General features: G+C 33.5%; 1 protein-coding gene across 4 annotated transcripts in view; it reads left to right on the top strand.

Moving 5' to 3' along the window:
- KAT6A (lysine acetyltransferase 6A) overlaps positions 1-22,111 on the top strand; it is a 102,696-nt gene that overhangs the window by 40,638 nt on the left and 39,947 nt on the right. For 3 of the 4 annotated variants that reach the window (XM_081269740.1, XM_081269742.1, XM_081269741.1), the window contains 6 exons: positions 9,495-9,603; positions 14,158-14,273; positions 14,864-14,945; positions 17,038-17,173; positions 18,493-18,809; positions 20,983-21,101. In XM_081269740.1, coding sequence (XP_081125866.1) covers positions 9,495-9,603; positions 14,158-14,273; positions 14,864-14,945; positions 17,038-17,173; positions 18,493-18,809; positions 20,983-21,101 — 879 coding nt within the window. The remainder of the gene's footprint in view (positions 1-9,494; positions 9,604-14,157; positions 14,274-14,863; positions 14,946-17,037; positions 17,174-18,492; positions 18,810-20,982; positions 21,102-22,111) is intronic. The other variant, XM_081269743.1, reaches the window with a different exon arrangement.

Raw genomic sequence — 22,111 nt, 5'->3', positions numbered from 1 at the left:
GAGTAAATCATAAATATACTTGAATTTTGCATGGATTTTTGCTATTGTATTTTAATTTCAGCACTGTGCAAGGCACTAGAATGATTTCTGCCTGTCTGAAAAAGAAGAAGAAAAATGGAATTCTAAACTGTTAGGATTTGGGAGGAGGAAGTTTATCAGAGGACATCAGTAGTGAAGGAACAGGGAATTTGGTAACCTTGGGGTGGAGGGCTTGCCTGATTGGAAGAGAACCATGTTTTAAGAATGTTGATCTTTCTCAATAAAGTATCATCATCACTTTCCAACAAAGTGTGAATATCCTAAAATATACTCTGTATGTGCCAGTTTATTTCCTTTATAATATTGGAAATAATGAATTATGCAGCAATTCTCTCAAGAGTTATGTACTTTTGAGTTTTTTGGTGTGTAAGTGGATAATGTGAATGGTAATTGGTTTCTAATTATTTTGTGCAGGTTGTTTTGTTTTTACTCACATAAGTGCTTTGGAAATATAAGTAATGCTTTTTTGAGTTTTCTCAAAGTTTTGTTATATTCCAGTGTTAACAAACAATAATATTTAATTATTAGGTATTTTGAAAATCTAGCAATACTTGTTTTTCTAGTGCTCAACTGTTTGAGCATCATTTTGGTTTCCTTCAAAATACCAATCCAGTTTCCAGCTATTCTAAGCTGACACTTATTCTTCTTTATCCTTTTAGGTATTATTTTATTTAAAGATTGCTTTAGCAGTAGAAATTATCAACTATATATAATGCCTCTGTTGAAAATTATCTTAAGTTATACATTGAAGAAAATTAACTTGGAGTTAAATGTACTCCAAAATAAAATTAAATGATTTTAAGTGATTAAAATTATGGGAAAAGAAAGGGGCAGTATAAGCAAACATCTCTGAATCTCTAGAATATAATAGTCAGTCCTAGTTTGTAGCTTTGGGGGAATTGATTTGAGAAAAGTTTATGATAGTCCATGCAGGGAGTAATCTGTCTAGATAAAGACAAATGGTGGTCAGAAGGAAGTTTTAGTTTGAGAAGTTCCTGAGGGATAGTTTTTAATTCTTAGACTTGTCTTACTAGAAAATTATTAAGCCAGGCATGGTGGTATGCACACCTGTGACTTGGAAGGCTGAGGCAGGAGGATCACAAGTTCGAGGCCAGCCTCAGCAAATTAGTGAGGGCTTAAGCAATTTAGCAAGACCCTGTTTCAAAATTAAAAAGTAAAAAGGACTGGCAATGTAGCTCAATAGTAAAGGGCCCTTGGGTTAAATACCCAGTACCAAAAAAGAGTAAGGCAAAGCATAAAGTTGAGTTATTTTTATGTAACTGGATTCTAAAATAACCAACTTCCATGTAGGTACAGTAAGAATAAAATGGTTAACATTTAAATGTAGTAGCCACAGTTCGTTATTAATTTTTTTTCATTTTTTGTGGGCTACAACTTATTTCTTAATGTAGTACATACAAGATTAAAATGTTAAAGGGATTCTGCAGGAACAGTTTAAAGTAGAGGCTTTAAGGAGAGGACAAATTATAATAGTTGTTTCTTACTGCATGTGTTTTGACCTGTTAAATCATCTGACTTAGAAGAATATGAAAATATTTTTTTAGTGTGGTAAAATTTGCATAAAATAAAAATTACTATTTTAACCACTTATTAGTATGCAATTCAGTGACATTAAATACCTTCACAATGTTGTGAAACCATTACCACTAAAACTTGTTCATCATCTCAAATTTTACCAATTAATAACTTCCCATTCCCCTCCTGCCCCATTGTGCAGACTCTGGTAATGTCTATTCTTTTTGTTTCCATGAGTTTGCATATTTTAGGTGTCTCATAGAATCGGAATCATACAGTCTATATCCTTTTGTGGTATACCACTGGTTTTTTAAAAAAAGCAAGTAATTATAGTTGAACATATTTTTTTTGTATATGCCTTATAGATACTATATATATATGTATATATAGTATCTATCTATCTATATATATCTCTATATATATCTTCCATATATCTATATATATATGGAAGAATAATGCACCTGTTATTTCTTTTTTGCTTAACACATTTGGGTTATATAGGGAGTCTTATGATTTAAGTGCTTCTTCCATGCTTTTTTAATATTGGCTGTCCTAAGTTGTCTCAGAGATTTCCAATGGCTTTAAAACTTGGGAAATTTATAATCCAAAATACTTAGCATCAAAAGTGTTCTAAATTTTGTAATATTTCCTGTATGTAAAAAGATATCTTAGGTATGGGACTCAAGTCCAAACACTGAATTTATTTTTCATATATACCTTATACTTACAGCTGAAGGGTAATTTTATACAGTATTTTTAGTGTGACTGCATTTTGATTATAACCTATCACAGGAGGTCAGTTATGGAATTTGCCACTTGTGGCTTTAGTTGTTATACAAAACATTTTGAATTTTGCAGCATTTCAAGTTTTCGGATCAGGAATGCACAACCTGTATCTTTTATTACTTGATAGCTACCATTTGTTAGAGCTTTCTGAAGTCCGAAGTCTGAATTTATATGTATAGTTTTTTTTTTCCTTGAAAATTCTGGTGGTGACAAATCCCAGAATTTATCATTCAGTTCTGTCTTGAAAGAACTAAAAATAATTATGTACAGATTCTTGACTGTCTTTTATGCCAGTTTAAAAACAAACAAGAATGACCGGGTGGCACATGCCTGTAATCCCAGCAACTTGGGAGGCTGAGGCAGAAGAACTGCAAGTTCAAGGTGAGACCAGCCCAGTCTTGTCAACTTATTGAGACCCTGTTTCACAAAAAGGACTAGGGATATAGCTAAGTGTAAAGTGCTGCTGGGTTCAAGCCCCACTACAGAAATAAAACAATGACGACAACAGAAAGGTGAATTTGAGTTCCTCAGAAAACATTGCACAATAGAGACAATGACAAGAAAGGAAGAATAGGAAAAGGAAAGATAGTGGAATGAATCTGACATAAGTTCATGGTGTACATATGTGAAAACAACACAGTGAATCCCATCATCATGTACATAGACAAGAATGGGATCCTAACTAGAATAAGAAAATTTCCATGTTTGTGTAATTATATCAAAATAGATTCACTGTCATATATAACTAAAAAGAACAACAACAAAAAGTCTTAGGGGGAAAGAAATGAAAATAAGGCTTTAAAATGAAATTATTTTAGATGATGAATCTAGATATCTAGAAAATGCCCTTATCAATTAAATAATTGTGTCTATAAATGCTTTTATTTCATGATATCAAGTAATGGAAATTTCATGTAGTGGAAATCTTATTTTTCAAAGTTATTTTCAAAAACTCAAGTCAGAATAGTCTAGTTGTCATCAGAGCATCTACCATATGTTTGCCTAAATGCTGCCATCTGGTGATTATTTTGGAGATCTCAGCATGTTTTATAAGTTGATAAAGGGCAACAAATAGATGGTACAAGGTATAACCTAAATGTATCCAGCCACAAGTCTCCCCTTACTTTTGAGAAATTGAATGGAGGTGGGTTACAGTGGCTGTAAAATCGCATTGTGAGTTGCTTTGTAGACAGTAGAACATTAATGATCATAGTTATATTTGAGCTACACAGAATACTTTCAGGCTCATACCCAATTCGTATTCTTTTCATATAGGATACTGTTTTTCTTGATGTTTCTAGTTCTACACACTTGCTGAGTGCCTACTATATGTGAGGCACTATTTTTTGTACTGGTAATATAGTCCTAAACAGATAGTCTAAACAGATAGATGGTAATATTGTCCTAAAGCAGAACGTTCATAGAATTTGTATTTAGTTAACAACAAATACTGAATAAGATACCCATATACACATTAATTAGTGAAAAGGGTTAAAGAAAAAAATAAAGTATGCAAGGAGTTATGTGTTATTGTAGTGGATAGGTTGCTTTGAAATGTTAGATGGGGTTTCAGAGAATGCCTTACTGAGATGACTTTTGAGTAGAGATCTGAAGAATAGGAAAGAGGAATTCTACATAGAAGGAAAGAGCATTCTACATAGAAGAAAATAAATGTAGAGGCCTTGTACGTGGAATATCTGACTTATTGAAGTAAATAGAAGTGAAGAAGCTTGAGTAGAATGTCAGAAAATGAGGCCAATAGAAGACAGTGGCAGAGAGGTAATCCTGTGGGTTGGGGGCATGGGATCACATAAGGCCTTATAGTTCATGTGACATTTAATTTGAGAGCAAGGCATTGTACTGGCAGGTTTGGAATAGCTGAATGACAAGTTTTGATTTACCTTTTAACAGGTTCACTCTGGCTTCTCTGTTTAATAGTGTGTAAAGTCATTTGCTATAACCTTTATTCTTCTTTCATTAGCTCTTGGAATAGGGTTATTTTATATAGGTCATAGGAACTGTATGGTGTAAGGACAGCTTGGACAAGTCTGGGATTAATGATTATATGGCATATTGTCTGTCTTTACACAGGTTTTTAAAAATTGTATTTATAGATTTCCAATTGTTCTTTGTGATATAGGGTAATGAAATTAGCTTTTAGAATTTTACTCAGAAAATGGCATGAATCTGTCTTTATCATAGTTTCTCAATACATTGCATGGTCAAATCTTACAGTAAACCTAAAGTAGTTTTAGCCCTGAGTCACTGGTTTTCTCATGGATAGTTTGACAATGAGAATGACTGGAGGTGTAACTTTTTTATGTTCTTAATAAACATAGTTCTGCATATTTTGAAACAGTGTGTACTGATTAAGCAGTGCATTTGATCAACAAATTAAACTTCATAGGCTATGTCTTAACCTAGATGATTTATTATTATTATTATTATTATTATTTGCTTATAGCTTCTCAGGTAAAACAATCCCTAAATTACTGTTACTCTTTTCCAAAATAGTATTTAACAAGAAAAAAAATCAAACAACAACAACAAAAACCCTGAAATTATCACTTTGTTAAAAATATCATGATAATTGTTAGTAAAGTCTCTGTGGTTTCAGTTGTTTTGGTAGTTGAAAAATGTATCATTCTCATGATTGATCCTATTATGTCAAAGAGAATAACATCTTCATCAGGAAGTGTACTGAAAACTGTTTCCATACAATTTCAATATTCTTGGACCAGTGCCTTTATTTGACTTAAGAAATTACTTCTTAGCTTTATTTTCACACTATAAATCGTTAACTTAAGTTTCACACTATAAACTTAAGTTATCATTACTGAAACTAATCAGAATTGTTTTGTGGCATGGATAGTCAAGGTCTAAGATTATATTCATTTGATTAAGTGCCAGAATAATTTAGTTAAACTGGCTACACAGCTCCAAGTAACCAGGCAGCCAGTCTGTCTGTATCACTACTTCTCCCCTTCTGGCTTTAATGAATAGATTTGAATGACCTCAATATATTTGGTTTGGGATAGACAAAGCCTATTAATATGAATCATTGGTTATATATAAAATAAATATTAGCAGCAGTGATATTATAGGAAATATACATAAGGACAGTTTTGCTAGGAGTTCCTTCGGTATGATTTTAAACAGTATCTTTTTTTTTTTTTGCCATTGGAAATTTCATGTGTAGTTCTCAATGATGAAGACATTAATGTGTATTTTAATTTTTTATTGATAACATAATAATTATACATTTATGGAATGCAGCGTGGCATTTCAGTGCCCTGTCCCCCACCATGTACTGGGGATTGAATCCAGAGGCACTTTACCACTGAGCTACATCCTCAGCCCTTTTTATTTTTAATTTTTGAGACAGGGTTACTAAGGCTGGTCGTGAACTTGCAATCTTCCTTCCTCAGCCTCTGGAGTTGTTGGGATTACAGACAAGTGTCAACACACCCAGCTCAATACATTTATACAATAGTGTTGAGAACATTCAAAATCCTTCCCAATGGCTATTTGAAAATACATATCATTGTTATCCTACTATACTATAGAGCATTAGAAGTTATTCCTCCTATCAACTGTATGCTTGGACTTATTAATAGTTCTCTCTTCATTCCCTCATTCCTCCAGTTCTCTCTCTTCCCTCACTCTTCCACACTCTTCCCAGGCTCTAGTAACTACTATTCTACTGTTTACTTCTGAGATCAACTTTTTAGCTTCCTCATATAAGTGAGGACATGGAGTATTCATCTTTCTGTGCCTGACTTATTTCAGGCACATAAAGCCCTTCAGTTCTACCTATGGCTACAAATGAAATAATTTCATTATTTTTTAATGGTTGAAAATATTCCGTTGAAAACACATTTGAAGGCATGGAATCCTAAATTACTACATATTTCCTTTGTTGAAGAACAGCAAAAATGGTCTGCTTTTCACACTTTGTCTTTATCCATGTACGTTTGTTCTCTTAAGTGGTAGAATGATCTCATAAGTAATAGTTGATTAACCAAGTTCTTTGCTATTCTTAAATATGCTAACTATAATTTTAACTAGTTTGAGTTGTGATGCTATTCCCAGTCTGTCATGTAGTGTTTTCTATCCCAATACAGGCTTTTCCAGCTCTATGGTAATCACAGTTTACACAGAGTTCTTTATCTGAACCCAACTATTTTTAACCACCCTGTTGAAGTATATGCTTAACATTTAAACTGAGGTATTCTGACCTACCATTAATAGGTAATTGCGTTGAGTTGGTCCATATTTCCCTGAGAGAGCTGCTTTTCCTTACTCTCAAACTTGTTTTAAGAAGAGAGTGGGTGGTAGAGAGAGACTCAGGAAGAAGAGACATTTTCTTTATTTTCATTACGTTTAAGATAATTGTTGTTCTGCACAAATGCTTCTGCTGACCATAGTCGTCAATCCTCATTTTCCAATTCTTTCATCTCCTGCTGATTTTTTTTGTTAGTCTTATCTGGATTCTTATGATACTTTAACTCCTTATACTTGTAGTCTGTGTGCCCTCTTCTGTTTATGAAGCCCAGCTTCTCTTTTTGTCAGTCCAAGGCTTCTAAGGTGCTAAGAAGGTTGTAAAACTGTTTTGATTGGATTCACCGTAAAATGATTCTTTGGAATCTTACCTTCATGGACTGACAGTTTTATTTTTCATCACTTATTGATTCCCTAAAGTCTTTCGTACACAGACTTCTAAGATTTTTCTACACTGTAAATGCCCAAATCCATATTTACCTATTTTTCTTTTAGAAAGTGATGTTACCTTCTATTATAGTGAACAGATGGAGGCCATTTTGCAGAAAGTTCCTCAACCTTCCGTTCCTCTCTCAAATTTTGAATTTATTTTCCATGTTAACAGAGGCTTTTCTGATCTTGTTGGCTGAGGTATGTGTGTCCATTTTCCATTTTGATAGGGGATGTTTTCATTATCTTTTCTTGGCCCCAGCCAGTCTCTCACATCTCGGTTTCCTGAATGATTTATCACTTTCTCATGTTCTTTCAAGTTCTCTCTAGCCAACCCCTGTCCCACTTTTAGTAGGTGACTTTATTTCTATTTTCCAGAAATAATGGAAGCTATCAGAAACGGCACCCTCAACTTTTTTCCATTTTCACTATTCCCCCTCCAAGCAATATGTTTCTCTGTGCCAGTTTATACAACCAAAGCCAAGTCTCTTTAGTCATGTTCTAGAATCCGTCCTCTTTTCTAAACTAGTGTTATCCAGTAGAATTTTCTATATGGAATCATTCTGTTTTGATGCTGTCCAGTACTGTTGCGCCACTAGCTACATGTGACTTGGATCCTTGAAGCTAATGTGACTGAGGAATTAAATTTATCTTAATTAATTTAAGCTTAATTAATTGAAAACTACGTTATAGTGGTTACTATAATGAATAGTGCAGCCTCTAGACTTTAAAATGTTCATTCCTGTTACTTCTTGTTTCTTGAAACTCTTCAAGCATGTTTGTCTTCTCTTCTACATTTAAACAGGTTTAACTTTTCCCATCTTAAATACCTAGATAATACTAAAACCCTTTACCACCTCTTTTCATCTACCTCTTCTTTCTGTTCCCTCGTGACATTTTGTTGGTTTCTATAACTCGAGTTCAATAAGGACTAAAAAGGGCTGTCTTATAGTGAGATCTACAACTATTTTTCTTTTTTTCTCCTGTATTTTTTTATTGGTGCATTATAGTTGTACATAATGATGGAATTCATTGTTATATGTTGATAGATGTTTACAGTAGAACCATGTAATTTGGCCAATATCATTCTGCAATAGTTCCCTTTTCCCTCCTGTCCTCCTTCCTCTTGGTCCCTTCTACTCTCTTGATTTCCCCCCTCAATTTTTATTGAAAATGAAAAATTTTCTGTTTTTCTCTCTAGCTTCCACATGAAGAAACATATGACCCCTGACTTTCTGAGTTTGGCTTATTTTTCTTAACATAATGTTCTCAAGTTCCAAATATTTTCCTGCAGTTGACATCGTTTCATTCTTCATAGCTGAATAAGACTTCGTTGTGTATATGCACAACATTTTCTTTACCCATTCATCCACTCATAGACACCTAGGCTGGTTCTATATATACACCTAGGCTGATTCTATAGTTTGGCTATTGTGATTATGTTGCTATAAACATGGGTATGCATATATCACTATCATGCCAACTTCATTTCTTTAGGATGAATACTGAGGAGTATTTTATGATCCAGTGGTAATACTGGGTTATTTGGTGTTTCCATTCTTAATCTTTTGAGGAACCTCCATACAGATTTCCATAGTGATTATACAAATTTATAATCCCACCAGCAGTGTAAAAGTGTGCCTTTTTCTCCAAGTCCTCTCCAGCATTTAGTATTATTTGTATTCTTATTGGCTGCCATCCTAACTGGAGTGAGGTAAAAATCTCAATTTTGTTTTTATTTGCATTTCTCTCCATTTTTCAATGAGAATCCAGTACATACTATATCTTCCCCAAATTGATTGTAGATTGCTCTGTTTTTTTATAATTCCTGTGTCATTATTTTTCTTGGTTCTGTTTTCTCTCAATTTTGTACTTTTTACTCTCCTTTTTTTCTCTGATGCTCCTACATGTTGGTATTTCTGTATCAGACTTTATCCTGTTTCTTCACCCTCCTAATCTTACTCCACTCTTTTCTACCCACTCATAATGAGAATTTAAATTCTCATAAATAACTATAAATGCTATAAATACTATTTCTTATAATGCTTTGTTTTCCTCTGTACATTGTTTATCTGTATATATCTTATTGCTTTTCTATTAGTTCATATGCCTCTTGGGGACTGATACTGTTTTTACACTTGATTCATTAGAATTTTTCAGTCTTAGGAAAGGATTTGTTTTGTTTAATCCATATGGAGTCTTTTGGTTTCCAAGTAACACACATGATTTTTTTGACCAGTCATAAAGGCTCAGCCAAAATAGGCTTTGTAAAAACTCACCTGTTTAGTTGGGATTTTAGGAGTATGATATAGTTATTCTTCAGTTATATATAACTCCTATAAGAATTTAAAGCTGCAGTTTTAATATCTTTATAGTAATACTAAAAAAAGTACTAGTACTGAATGAATTGTTTTTCTTTACAGCCGGTTGCTGAACCAATCCCCATCTGTAGTTTCTGTCTTGGTACAAAAGAACAAAACCGGGAAAAGAAGCCAGAAGAACTCATCTCCTGTGCAGACTGTGGCAATAGTGGTATGTGATTTTCTTTTTACCTTCTAACACTAGCCTGGTAAAGCAGAGGGAAGTATGTGTAACTGAGTTGATACCTTTGATCCTTATGAAATTAATGTTTCAGTCTGACTCTGGTTTAGGTAACTGAGGTGAACTTCTACACTAGAGAGGGATTTGAAAAGCTGAAATGTTTAATTCAGTTAATTTAAATCACATCTTAGGTTGTTTTGTAATAAAACTGTACTTATTTTTTTCCTATTGATCTTTATGTTTCATTATTGAACATCTGCTTAAATCACAGCAATCAGTTTGAAGTTATTGCCAGTTTCTTTAATAATCACTACTTATCTTTCTTGATTTATGCCTCAGGCTCGATGCGTAGAACCAGGATGATAACAGATTTGTTTTTCTTGATGGAAACTTACTTGTGTCACATGGGGACACAGAGTGTTGACACTGCAATTTGGTGAGCAATGTGAAATTCTGGGCCCTAAGAAAGATTTTGCAGCCTCCCAATTTCTTAGTTCAGAGTTATTCTTTGAATTTTAAGAACTCACAAGGAAAAGCGTTAATAAACCAGCATTATTTTTGATCATGGGCTTAATTCTCAGTGTCTTATATCAATAACCTTCAGGACTTGGTCCAGAAAACAAAGGCACACTATAGATACTTCAAGAGGATGGGGATTTTGGAATTAGGTATTTGTGAAATTGTTGAAGAGGCAAGCTCTAGGCTGGGCTTTAAGGACTCTTGAAATGGAAACAGTTCTGCAGAAACTGACCCACCAGAGGACTGTGTTTGACTCTATCTGGGACAGATGGAAGCATTAGTCTAACACAAAACTATTGAGTATAGGGTACTGAGATACTGAATTTGGTCATTATCCTAACTGCCTCTGGAATAGCCATGAAGGAGAAGAGTGGCTTTTGCTCATGGCTTCACTTATCTTTAGAAAACAGTAGTAGAAGGAAGGTGATCTTTGCCTCATTTCTGCATTTCAAATATTCCTTGAATACATCCAGTTGGAATTCAGCTAGGCTCAGTTCATATCTAGAGCCTAACTGCAAAGATATCTAGGAAATATAGTTTTTAGCTTTTTATTTTTAATATGTAGAAGCCTTAGAAGAAGGTGGGAATAGATCTAGAATGCTAGGTAACCATATTTGCTTACCAAAATGAATCTGGATGGATTTAAATCTAAACCATAAAATCATCAAAGAATAAGGATATTATGTCATGAAGTGCTTTCCAAACTTTTTAAGTTAGTGTAACCCTTTCCTCAAATGTAATTTTATGGGAACTCAAATGTATAAAACAAAAACAAATCTATTCTTCTTGAGATGTAGATGAAATGGGGTGGCAGAGTATTGTGTTTTGGCTTTACCATTTAAGAAGAAGCACATTTGAGATCTCTCTCTAAGCTATGGAAGAACATAATTTTTAAACTATTACTGTAGAGATAGCTTTTAAAGAAATAATCTAATAAATAATTAGTCTGTATTGCTGTTGAAATGGAAACAGACTTTTGTTTTTGTTTTGGTACCAGCAATTGAACACAGGGGAACTTAACCACTGAGTTACGTCCCCAGCCCCTTTCATTTTTTATTTTTGAGACAAGGTCTCTCTAAATTGCTGAGACTGGCTTTGAATTTGGGATCCTGCTGCTCAGCCTCCTGAGATGCTGGGATCATAGGCGTTTGCCACTGCCTGGACATTTTTTATTTCATACTGTTTCTGTGGATCAGGAATTTAAGAGTGCTTTAACTTAGTAGTTTTGACTTGATATCTTTAATGAGTTGCAGTTAAGTTTTTTCTTTTTGTGTTTGTTGCCTGGGATTGAACCTAGGCCCTTGCACATGTTAGGCAAAAAATACTATTGAGCTATATCCCCAATTATAGTTAAAATTCTAAGTGCTGTGGTCACCTGAGGCTTCCATGATGGCTCACTGAACTGGTGAGTTGGTGCTACTGCCTCTTCTTAGGACTGCATGATTGTCTGCAATATGAGAAAATTTGAAACAGGCTTCCCCTGAGCAAGTATCTGAGAAAGTAAGGTGGAATCTACAATATCTTTTATTTATTTTTTATTTTTTTATTTTTTTAAAGAGAGAGTGAGAGAGAGAGAGGGGGACAGAGAGAGAGAGAGAGAGAGAATTTTAATTTTTATTTATTTTTTCTTAGTTCTCGGTGGACACAACATCTTTGTTGGTATGTGGTGCTGAGGATCGAACCTGGGCCGCACACACTCCAGGCGAGCGCGCTACCGCCTGAGCCACATCCCCAGCCCCTCTGCAATATCTTTTATAACTTAGCCTTTTAAGTCACATTCTGTCATTTCAGTAGTGTCCTGTTGGTTACACAGATCAATCCCATTCAGTGTGGAAAAGGTTCTATAAAAGGAGGCATTGATTAGAAGACAGTTTGGCAACTGGCCATTATAACAACCAAGGAAGAAAAGCACAGACAATCAAATATATGAAGGTTAATATTTTCTAAATTAAAAACTAACATATCCCAAATAAAAAGTGCAAGAACCGTTTGGAGGAAATAATTGCATTACATATGGCAAAGGGCTGGGTATTCATAATGCCTGTAGTCCCAGCGACTCAGGAATCTGAGACAGGAGGATTGCAAGTTTAAGACTAGCCTCAGCAATTTAGCAAGACTCTATCTCAAAAAATGGGAGACCGGGGTGGGTGGGTGGGGGAAAGCTTGGGAGTGTAGCTCAATGGTAAAGCACCCCTGCGTTAAATCCCCAGTACAAAAGTAAAGAAGGCTGGGGAGGGGGGAGGAGGAGACAAATGCTAACTTTAAAGCAAGCTTATGTTTCTAAGCGTAAAGTCTGGAGTACTGCCTAGTAGTTTACATAAGAGAGAATTGTCAGGCATATAAAATTTATACCTAAGCAATAATAGCAACGTACATTAAAGCATCAATGAAACATCATTTTACAGTTTTTATACTAATAAAAAACTGTTATCACACAGTCCCCACTTGGAACTGATGAAATAATGGTTAAAGATTTGTACTTTACTGGTGGCATTGAGTATTACAGCTTTTGGAAAATGTTTTCATAATGCATCTGAACCTGACAAGCTATAAAAATATTTAACTCATTTCACTCACTGGTCTCACTTTCAAGAATTTATTCTAAGGAATTAATTTAAAAGAAGGAAAGGATATGTTAAATATAAACATAGTAAATTCTTTCCTCAACTCTTACGGGTAATGTAGTCTAAGTACCTTAATGATAGGGAAATGGTCATGTGGGTTATGGTATGTCAAATCAGTGGAATATAATCAGTTTAAGGAATATGAGTGTAGATGTTACTTGAATACAATAAGGAAGAAAAACAAAACATAAATTTCATATTCTACAATGACAATAATATGAAGGCTTTTAGCTAGTTTTTATAAAGGAAAAGTAGAATGTGAAAAAGATGATAAGATTATGTATGAAATGCTCATTTTCTTCAGTGTTAGTGACTGAACCCAGGTACTTGAGCATGCTAGACAAACTAAGCTACCAGTGTCTGGCATCCTTAGACTTTTTAAAATAAATATTCATTTTGAGACAGGGTCTAGATAAATTGCTCAGCATGGCTTTGAATTTGTAGTCCTCCTGCCCCAGCTTCCCAACTAACTGAAATTATAGTCAGGCACCACCAAGCCCCATTGTTAATAATGTTTTGATGATTAACTTACTGCCTCATAAAAGAAAATTCTTCAGAAATAGAAGAGAAAAGATGATTTAACAAGCCTTTTCTCGCATCAAAGAAAAGTAAGCAAAACTTTTAGGGAGAGGAATAAATCTTTTTATAATTGAGGGAAAATAGTCTACCTTAAATTTTTGAGAATCAAATCCATAGTGAATTCTCTCCTCAACTCTTATGGATAATATAGTCCAAGTACCTAATGATAGGGAAATGGTCATATGGGTTATGATATGTCAAATCAGTGGAATATAATCAGTTTAAGGAATATGAGTGTAGATGTTACTTGAATACAATAAGGAAGAAACAAAACAAAAACTGCATATTCTATGACAACCATACTAACTCCTGAAAGAGTTTTTTTTTTTTTTTTAAAGCCTAAGTGCCTTTAATCATGAGCAAATAACTTACTTTAAACGGTCAAATTTTTATTATGTAGTTTAAAACATGAAAGTAACTTATTTTCAAAATGAGAGCACAAAAAGGTACAAAGGGAAATATACATATAAAATCCTTTGCTTTCAAAATGCTTCTCACTGAATTTTTAGAATGTTACCAATAAAGATAGGGTTTTGTGTATTCTTTCAGAAGTGGCCTGGACATAATTGTATGCATATACATACCAGTATGTGTATCTATATTTGGAGTGTATCTATAATCAAATTTGGGGAAGGTGGTCTAAATCCTATTTAGTGTTAATAAAACTGATGAGAATATTAATGGCAAGCTTCTAGAATCATCTTATTTTCATATATTTTTGATTTTAAGATAATTGTCTTTTTCTACAATATTTCTGTAGTACAATTACAAAATAATTTTTGATGTTTTTTTCATTTGTGAATTTTTCCCCCCCTTTTATTAGGTCATCCATCCTGTTTAAAGTTTTCCCCTGAACTAACGGTTAGAGTGAAGGCCTTACGGTGGCAGTGCATCGAGTGTAAAACATGCAGCTCCTGTAGAGATCAAGGCAAAAATGCAGTGAGTATCTTTGCTTCCGATGTGTGTATTTCACTTAGAAGTAGAATGTTAAGCTGGCATTTTTATTCAAGTGAGGCTGGTCATTTGTCAGTCACTTGGTCCAGTAGTATTTAGAATAGTAGCCTTTTTAAATTAGATGTCATTAGTTTAGAATATTTGCTCATTTAGACTTAGAATATTTCTAGGTAGTTTATAAATCATCACAATAATAATTTGTAGAGAACTAAGCCATTTTAAGGAAATTCTCATCAAATTTCTTTGAGCAGTATGGAGACATTCATTTAGGAATGTTTGCTTCCTAATAATACATTCTCCTTTTTTATTAAAACAGACCAGGGTTAGCTTTTTTTTTCTGGTTGTTTCCAGTATTGGAAAGTAATGGAACTGTAGCTTTTCATTAAAGATGGAATGAAACAAAACTTTTGGCTAAATCAGACTTTTAACTTAATTAATACGTTTAAGGGAACATAATATTATAGCTAGCTCATCTCTTGAGATCTTTGAAGCCTCCTAAGTTTTATGAAGTCATGATCTTGATATGTCTCTGTTTCATAAATTTAAGCAGAACTATCTTTTCTTTTTTTTCTAAGGATAACATGCTCTTTTGTGATTCATGTGACCGAGGTTTTCACATGGAGTGTTGTGACCCACCACTCACGCGGATGCCAAAAGGTGAACAGTACTTTCAGAAATCAAATCGAGAGTATAAAGAAATGTTAGTGAAAGCACATTTTAGCTACCATTAAAATAAAAGTATAATTGATTCTTTTGGGGGTTATATAAGTAGGAAGAGAATTGTCACATTAAGGGTAGGGAAAGTTAGAGGCCAAAATACTTACTTTGCATAATAACTTGAAATATCTCTTTTAAAAAGAGGAAATGAAATTGTATTAGGTCATGTTGATTATACTGCAGCTCAGCACTTTTGAGAGGCCTAGAACTATTGAGATCTGATTTATTTAAAATTTAAAGGAAAAAAAACTTAAAAAAAAATAAGTTTCATAAAGTAGTAAACAAATAAGTGTCCAAATCATAAGGGTACAAGTTAATATTGTACTCTTTTGATTCCTATTCCTTAAAGTGTATTTGTTTATATGCTTTTTGGATGGATTTCTATGAAATATCATCTTATATGTTTATAGTTTACTTTAAAGAAAAATTCACTTACTCTTGTTTTGTTCTATCACAAATTATATTTTAACTCTGATTTTGTGATTTAAAAGTTTCTTAACTAAAATAGGCGCAGGGTATTTGATGATATTGATTAGGAGAAAGTTTTCCTGTTGAAGGAAAAGGATTGAACCCTACATTATAGCCAAGTATAGAGCCACTTTAGAGCCTTACTTGAAATTACTATTAGGCCATTCTATTGATTGTTTCCTTTTGAAAAACCTTAAATTTATACATATTGGAATAAATAAATAGTCCCCTTTTCCATTTATTTGAAGTCTGAGATAAGGCAAAATAAAGAAAGTTTTCTTAGGACTTCTATCTTGTGTATTCTACAAAAGAGATTTTACTAGTTTAAAACAAGAAACATTACATCTTGAATTTATTTCATACTTAAAAGTGGCAAAAGAAGTAGAGAGAGCTCTCATCATATTCTTTACCTAGCTTCCCTAATATTATCTAACCAGAACCATAGTGTAACTGTCAAAACCAGGAAATTAATGTTGATATAGTATGGTTAACTAATCTATAGACCTCATTTGAATTTTTGACCCAAAATCCAATCTAGGACCTTATGTTACATTTAGTTGTCATATTACTTTAGTCTTTTTCCGTCTGTGATAATTCCTGACTGTCATTTTTGACCTCTACCTTTTCTTAACCTTGGTCTGTTATTTCATAGAAAGTCCCTCAGGTCAGGTTTGTTTGTTGCTTTCTCATTATTAGAAATTTTGAATTTTGACAGTTTCATACAAGTGATGTGGTGCCCTTCTCGGTGCATCATAACAGAGGTATATAATAGCGATATATCTTATTGCTAATATTGTCAGTTTTGATCATTTGATTACAGTGAAGAAATCTGACCAACACGTTAAGCTTATTGTTTTTCCCCTTTTCCCACTTACTCTAACATCTATGAATGATGCTTTTTTTTAACCACTTATAACTGTGATGCCTGCATACTGTGACTTTCTACGTCCATCATTATTTCTACATTTGTTAGTTGAAATTTTACTGTAAAGATAAACTGACCTTTTTTGCATTTATTCAATTTCTGTCATTATGAACTCATGAATATTTATTTTATCCTTTGGACTTTCATACATTGTTCAAATCATCCCAGATTTGGCCATTGGGAATACCTTCAGGTTGACTCCTGTGTCTTTTTTAACATGCCTCTGTCATTTTTTGAGCACTTCTTTATATTCTGACAGTGTAAGATCTTCCAGGTTATCTTATATTTTCCTTGCTCTGACTTGGAAACAATCATCACCCTTAGAAGCCTGGCATCTTTTTGTTTACAGAATAGTAATCACACCAATATCAGGGTCCTGGTTGTAGAACAGAGACTTTTAATTGAGAATTAGTGGATTCCATCCATTTGTAAGCATCAAGGGTATATGCAAATCCCTTTTAGGTTTTTATAGAATTTTGTGTATATATGTCTTCATGTTTATTTTTCTGGGGGACTTTCATTAGATTTTTATTTGCTAGACCTTACCTGAAAGAGATTAAGATCTTGAGTAAGACTGTCTGAAACCTTTGAATTATTTATGTCTATCATACTTCTGTGTGGAATTTTACTTCTTTGTAGGCATGTGGATATGTCAAATATGTCGACCTAGGAAAAAAGGACGAAAACTTCTACAAAAGAAGGCTGCACAGATAAAACGGCGCTATGCTAATCCAATAGGACGTCCAAAAAACAGGTTAAAGAAACAAAACACGGTGTAAGTTGTACTTGTGGCAAGGTGAGGGGAGAAAAGGATAGGGCTTTCTCTATAGTGTAGGATTCACTTGTTTTCTTATGAAAAAAAGTTTTTCATTGTTGTAATTATGTTTAACAATGGCCAATATTTATTAAGTCCTTAATAAAGTACCAGCCTATTCTAAGTGCTTTACATGCATTAATACATTTAATTATCCCTAAAACCCAATGATATGTAGTTACTGTGTTACTTCTGGTTTTTGAAAGAGGAAACTAAGGCCCAGGGAAGTTAACTTGCACAAGGTTATATAGTAAATGTTGAACTGGGATTACTGGTACTAGGTACTAAGGCATAACTTTTAACCATTGTATTGTATTGCTTCTCTTGTAAAAACATAACAAAGAAAATTTTTGTTATTGTAGTATTTTACAAGGTTTCTTCTTAATCTATTCCCAGTTGTTTATATGTATTAAGTGTATGGATCACTTCCTATTGATGTGATAGCCAAGTCCCATTTTCATGTTCATCTGATATAAAGTAGTGTGTTTTTATCTATTAGCAAAAATCAGAAATTGTGGACTAGGAAACTAGGTTATTTCTGGAGGATGTGGGGCAAGATTGAGTAGCTAATTCTGGTTTTTTAAAAAAATCTCTGTAGTAATTCATTATTGATATTATATAAACTTTCAACTGGTCTATGAATCTCTCTTTGCTCTCAAAAAAGTTTTACCTTCCTTGTCTATATTTAATACTACCTTGAAGGTGATATAGCTGAAATGTTGAACATTAGCAGCCTGAAATATATACAACAGTATGATAGTCTGTATTTTTAATCTTAAGAAATCAAGCTTTAATTTTCCTATAAAATTATCTTTTTATTTATGACATCTAGAGAGGAACTCATCTTTGTGTTTAGAGGTAAAAGGATAATTCTGAGTTAGTATAAAGATCACAGTATTATAGGCCTTTAAACCTGGAAGAATATTAGATATTCTGTGGTCCAACTCTCATTTCACTAATGAAGACACTAATACTTAGAGAATGTGATTTGTCTAAGATACATTGCTAGTAAGTGACAGAATTATGACTTGAACTTGTGTTTTTGGACTTCTGACTTAGGATTTGTTTTACTATAATTAACTAGGTGTCCTGGAAATAGATGTTTCTAATAATAATAATAAAATTCTTATTTGTTTGCTATTTATAGTTTACAGAACTTTCTTAACAATATGCACATTGTTTTATAAAGCTGTAGGTTATTTTCTATGTTGTATATTAAATTTCACCCTTATAATGATTTCTTTTTAATAGTTCTGTTTTTTCCATGTTTGATTCTTTAGATCAAAGGGTCCCTTCAGCAAAGTTCGAACTGGCCCTGGAAGGGGTCGGAAACGTAAAATCACTCTCTCCGGACAGTCAGCATCATCATCAGAAGAAGGATATTTAGAGCAAATAGATGGCTTGGACTTCTGCAGAGATAGCAGTGTCCCCTTGAAGTTCAACAAGAAAACCAAAGGGCTCATTGATGGCCTTACCAAATTCTTCACCCCTTCCCCTGATGGGCGGAAAGCTCGAGGGGAAGTGGTAGACTACTCTGAGCAATATAGAATCAGGAAAAAGGGCAACAGAAAATCAAGCACTTCAGATTGGCCCACAGGTAAAAGTTTGAAACAAACTTAGAATCAAAAAAGTATTCCAAAAGTATATTGTTTGGAGTAACACTAATTATCTAGAATAGATATATACTTGATAATAAAAAATTGATTACACAATATAAGAATTTGTTAAAGATACATATTTATATGATACTATGGCAGAATTACAGGCTAGAGATGAAGTAGCAGGTGGACCAGTTGGAACTCTTTGGCAAAAAGAAACTATAATATTTTGGTAGAAGCACAAAGAATCTACCTATAGACATTTGGGGTATAACTTCGAATTAAGGATAAATTTGCATTTCATAAATTACTAATTGAAACATGTAATGAGCATGATGATGCTTGCTATATTCCTGGGAGGAATTTGGAAAGACCAGAAGTGGTTAAACTACTGTTGAACATACAGAAAAGACTAAAATATACATAAATATGATAAGGTTACTGATTTTTCTACTTCACGTTTTAAGAAATTTATTTGGAAGTTTTCATGGGTTAAATGGAGAGAGAAGGTGGGGGAGAAAACCACTGCTGCAGACAATTTGCCTGTATATTAGGCTGGGTTCCCTTGTTTTCACAGTAGAAAACATCTGTAGAGAGGACTCAGTGGTATAGTAAGTCAGAGAACACTTTGATTAGCTGTCCTGGTAATTAAATCTTAAAATAGCCTCATTACTGAGCTTTGAATTTAGTGTACTTAATAAGGTGAAGGAAATAGAAAGGGCTCTGAGGAAAGTAGATGAATGAGGATGAACTCTTGGATCACAAGATAGTGTTTGACTTACTGCAGGAGAATTTCTTAACTTTGATACCCTCTCCCTGGTGTCCCTTTGGTAAGTGTATTCACTGCTTCTTCATTCCTGCTTATTTAAGTGGTTGATTGGTCCAGTGCAGGAGATAATATCCTCATCATTATCAGGTTCCTCTTTTATTGATTCATTTTCCACTAGAGTGGAAATCAACTAATTATTCTCTAATTTTTCAAGACTTTTCATATCTTTTATCAGCTTATGTAGACTTTAGATAAGCTTCATTCTGAGCATGTTTAAGAAAATATGTAATCCATTTAGGTTAGATTTAGAATGAAAGAATTTCAAAGCAAATCCTAATGAAAGACATTTTTGCATTAACCATTTGCACTAGAGATGAATTATTAAAAGAATCTTCTGGAAAGTTTTAAAAATAGAAATTGTTAAAGCAAATGTATAAAGTATACAGAGAACTATCATTAAACTTTAGGCATTGTTGTATTTGCTTTAGTAGGCTCTGTCATTTTCTTTATGAATTATAGACTTTTAAGGAATAATTTGTACATGATTTTACACTGCTACAGAGTGCTGTACTAGATCTGTGCCTGCATCCATATTGTGTCATGCACTAGGGGGCATTAAAGTGACATAGTACCTTTAGATTGTACTTTTTTTTTTTTTTTCAGTTTGGGAATATTGTCAACAATGAGTCTTTGTCCTTTTTCTTCTTGTACTAAATGAATGACAGACAGCCTGTATGTGCAGTCGATTTGAAAAGAACTGTCACTGATTGGTCTTTTCAGCCATACTCATACAAAGAGGAAATGAGGCCATCAGCAGTGTCATCTTCAAATGCAAAGGATAATGATCTACATAACCCCAAATACTCCCTTCACTAATTTTTTTGCCCAGTTGAGGAAGAGCCATCATTTAGTGGATGATTATCATAATTTTTCATACTTACCCAGAGGATTATCATCTGTGGTCCTCAGGTTTGTGGAGTTTGTGCTTTAACAGGGCACCCAGAAAGTGAGGGGAGTTAGTACTACCTGGTATCAGTTAAGGTAGCTACTTTGGAGATTATCTTTTTGAATGTTGACACATTAAAATTATACTGAAAGTGTCATATTCATACTATTTCAAAATAAATTTTATACTCCTTGTTCTGCCTGTTAAAATGTAATCTATTAATGACGTTTAAATTTGGTTATGTCATATTTTTGAAAGCTTTAAAACAACTCAGGATGTTCATTAAAAGGCAGATATAATATGTAAAGATTCTTTATTGAGTACTATCTTTCTAGAAGTCAATTTAATGCTGTCCTTTTTTTCTGTTATATAATAGTATTAAGGTCTTCAGGTTGAAAGTTCATGCATTAAATTAAGGATAGTGCAAATAACATATGAGTCCTTTCTTTATGTGCAGACAATCAGGATGGCTGGGATGGCAAACAAGAAAATGAGGAGCGGCTTTTTGGGAGCCAGGAAATCATGACTGAGAAAGATATGGAATTATTTCGTGATATCCAAGAACAAGCACTGCAGGTAAAGTTGGATGTTCAGAATGGACAATCAACCAACTTTTTCATGAATGAGAAAAAGAGATTTGATTATGTTATTGGTAAAGCAGCTTATTCATCTATTCTGAGAAAGGAGTGGTTTGTATATGTAGCTCTGCTGGTTAGGGTATTCCTTTCAAAACCATAACTGTTTCAGTTTTGTAGATAAACACATTGCTTTGGTTACCAATATTAAGTGAACTTAATTTTTAAATTTTCTGTCCTATTGTATGAAGAAAAAAAAGCTTCTTGAGTGTAATAAAGCGTACAAATTCATTAGTTCAAGAAATATTTGTTAAATGCTTCTGTCTTAATCATATGTGACATGGCAAACTATAAATATATAGATAAAAAAACTTATTTATGTGCCAGGTGCTATATAGATGCCAAAGTAAATGAAAGAGTTCCTTCTCTCAAATATGGTGAAAAAAGGACATGTAGGGCTGGGGTTGTAGCTCTTGTAGAGCACTTGTCTTGCATGCATGAGGCACTGGGTTTCATCCTCAGCACCACATAAAAATAAATAAAGATATAGTGTCCATCTACAACTAAAAACATTTTTTAAAAAAGACATGAAAATAAAAATCTTATTAATATGAAAAGTTTCATTATGAAGTACACAGTATTGGAAGAATAGGGAAGCAAGCATCTATCTTGGGAAGTTCAGTGAAGGGTCTTAAAGGATATAGAGTAGCTTATCAGAATAACAGGGATTGGGGTCACATGTGATCAGAAGGAACAGAAGTGAAAATGAACATATCCAAGAAAGGGGAAAGCATGCTTACTTGTCATGAATATGCTTACTTGTCATATACTATTTCAAAATATATGAAATAGTGTGAATATGACAAGTGGAATATATGTGGAAACTGAAGTGCTTTAGGATGAAGAACATAGGGTGTAGAGAATGTGGGAGGTGAGGTTAGAAAAGTGCAGGGACTAGATCTTACAGTCTCTTCTAGATTATGTTTGTTTGTTTTTTTCCTTATTTGCTAC

This window comes from Spermophilus citellus (assembly GCF_964194105.1).
Source record: "Spermophilus citellus genome assembly, chromosome: 16".
Taxonomy (NCBI): Eukaryota; Metazoa; Chordata; class Mammalia; order Rodentia; family Sciuridae; genus Spermophilus; species Spermophilus citellus.
Note: the sequence above shows the minus strand (reverse complement) of the source record. Positions and strands in the feature narration are given on the sequence as shown.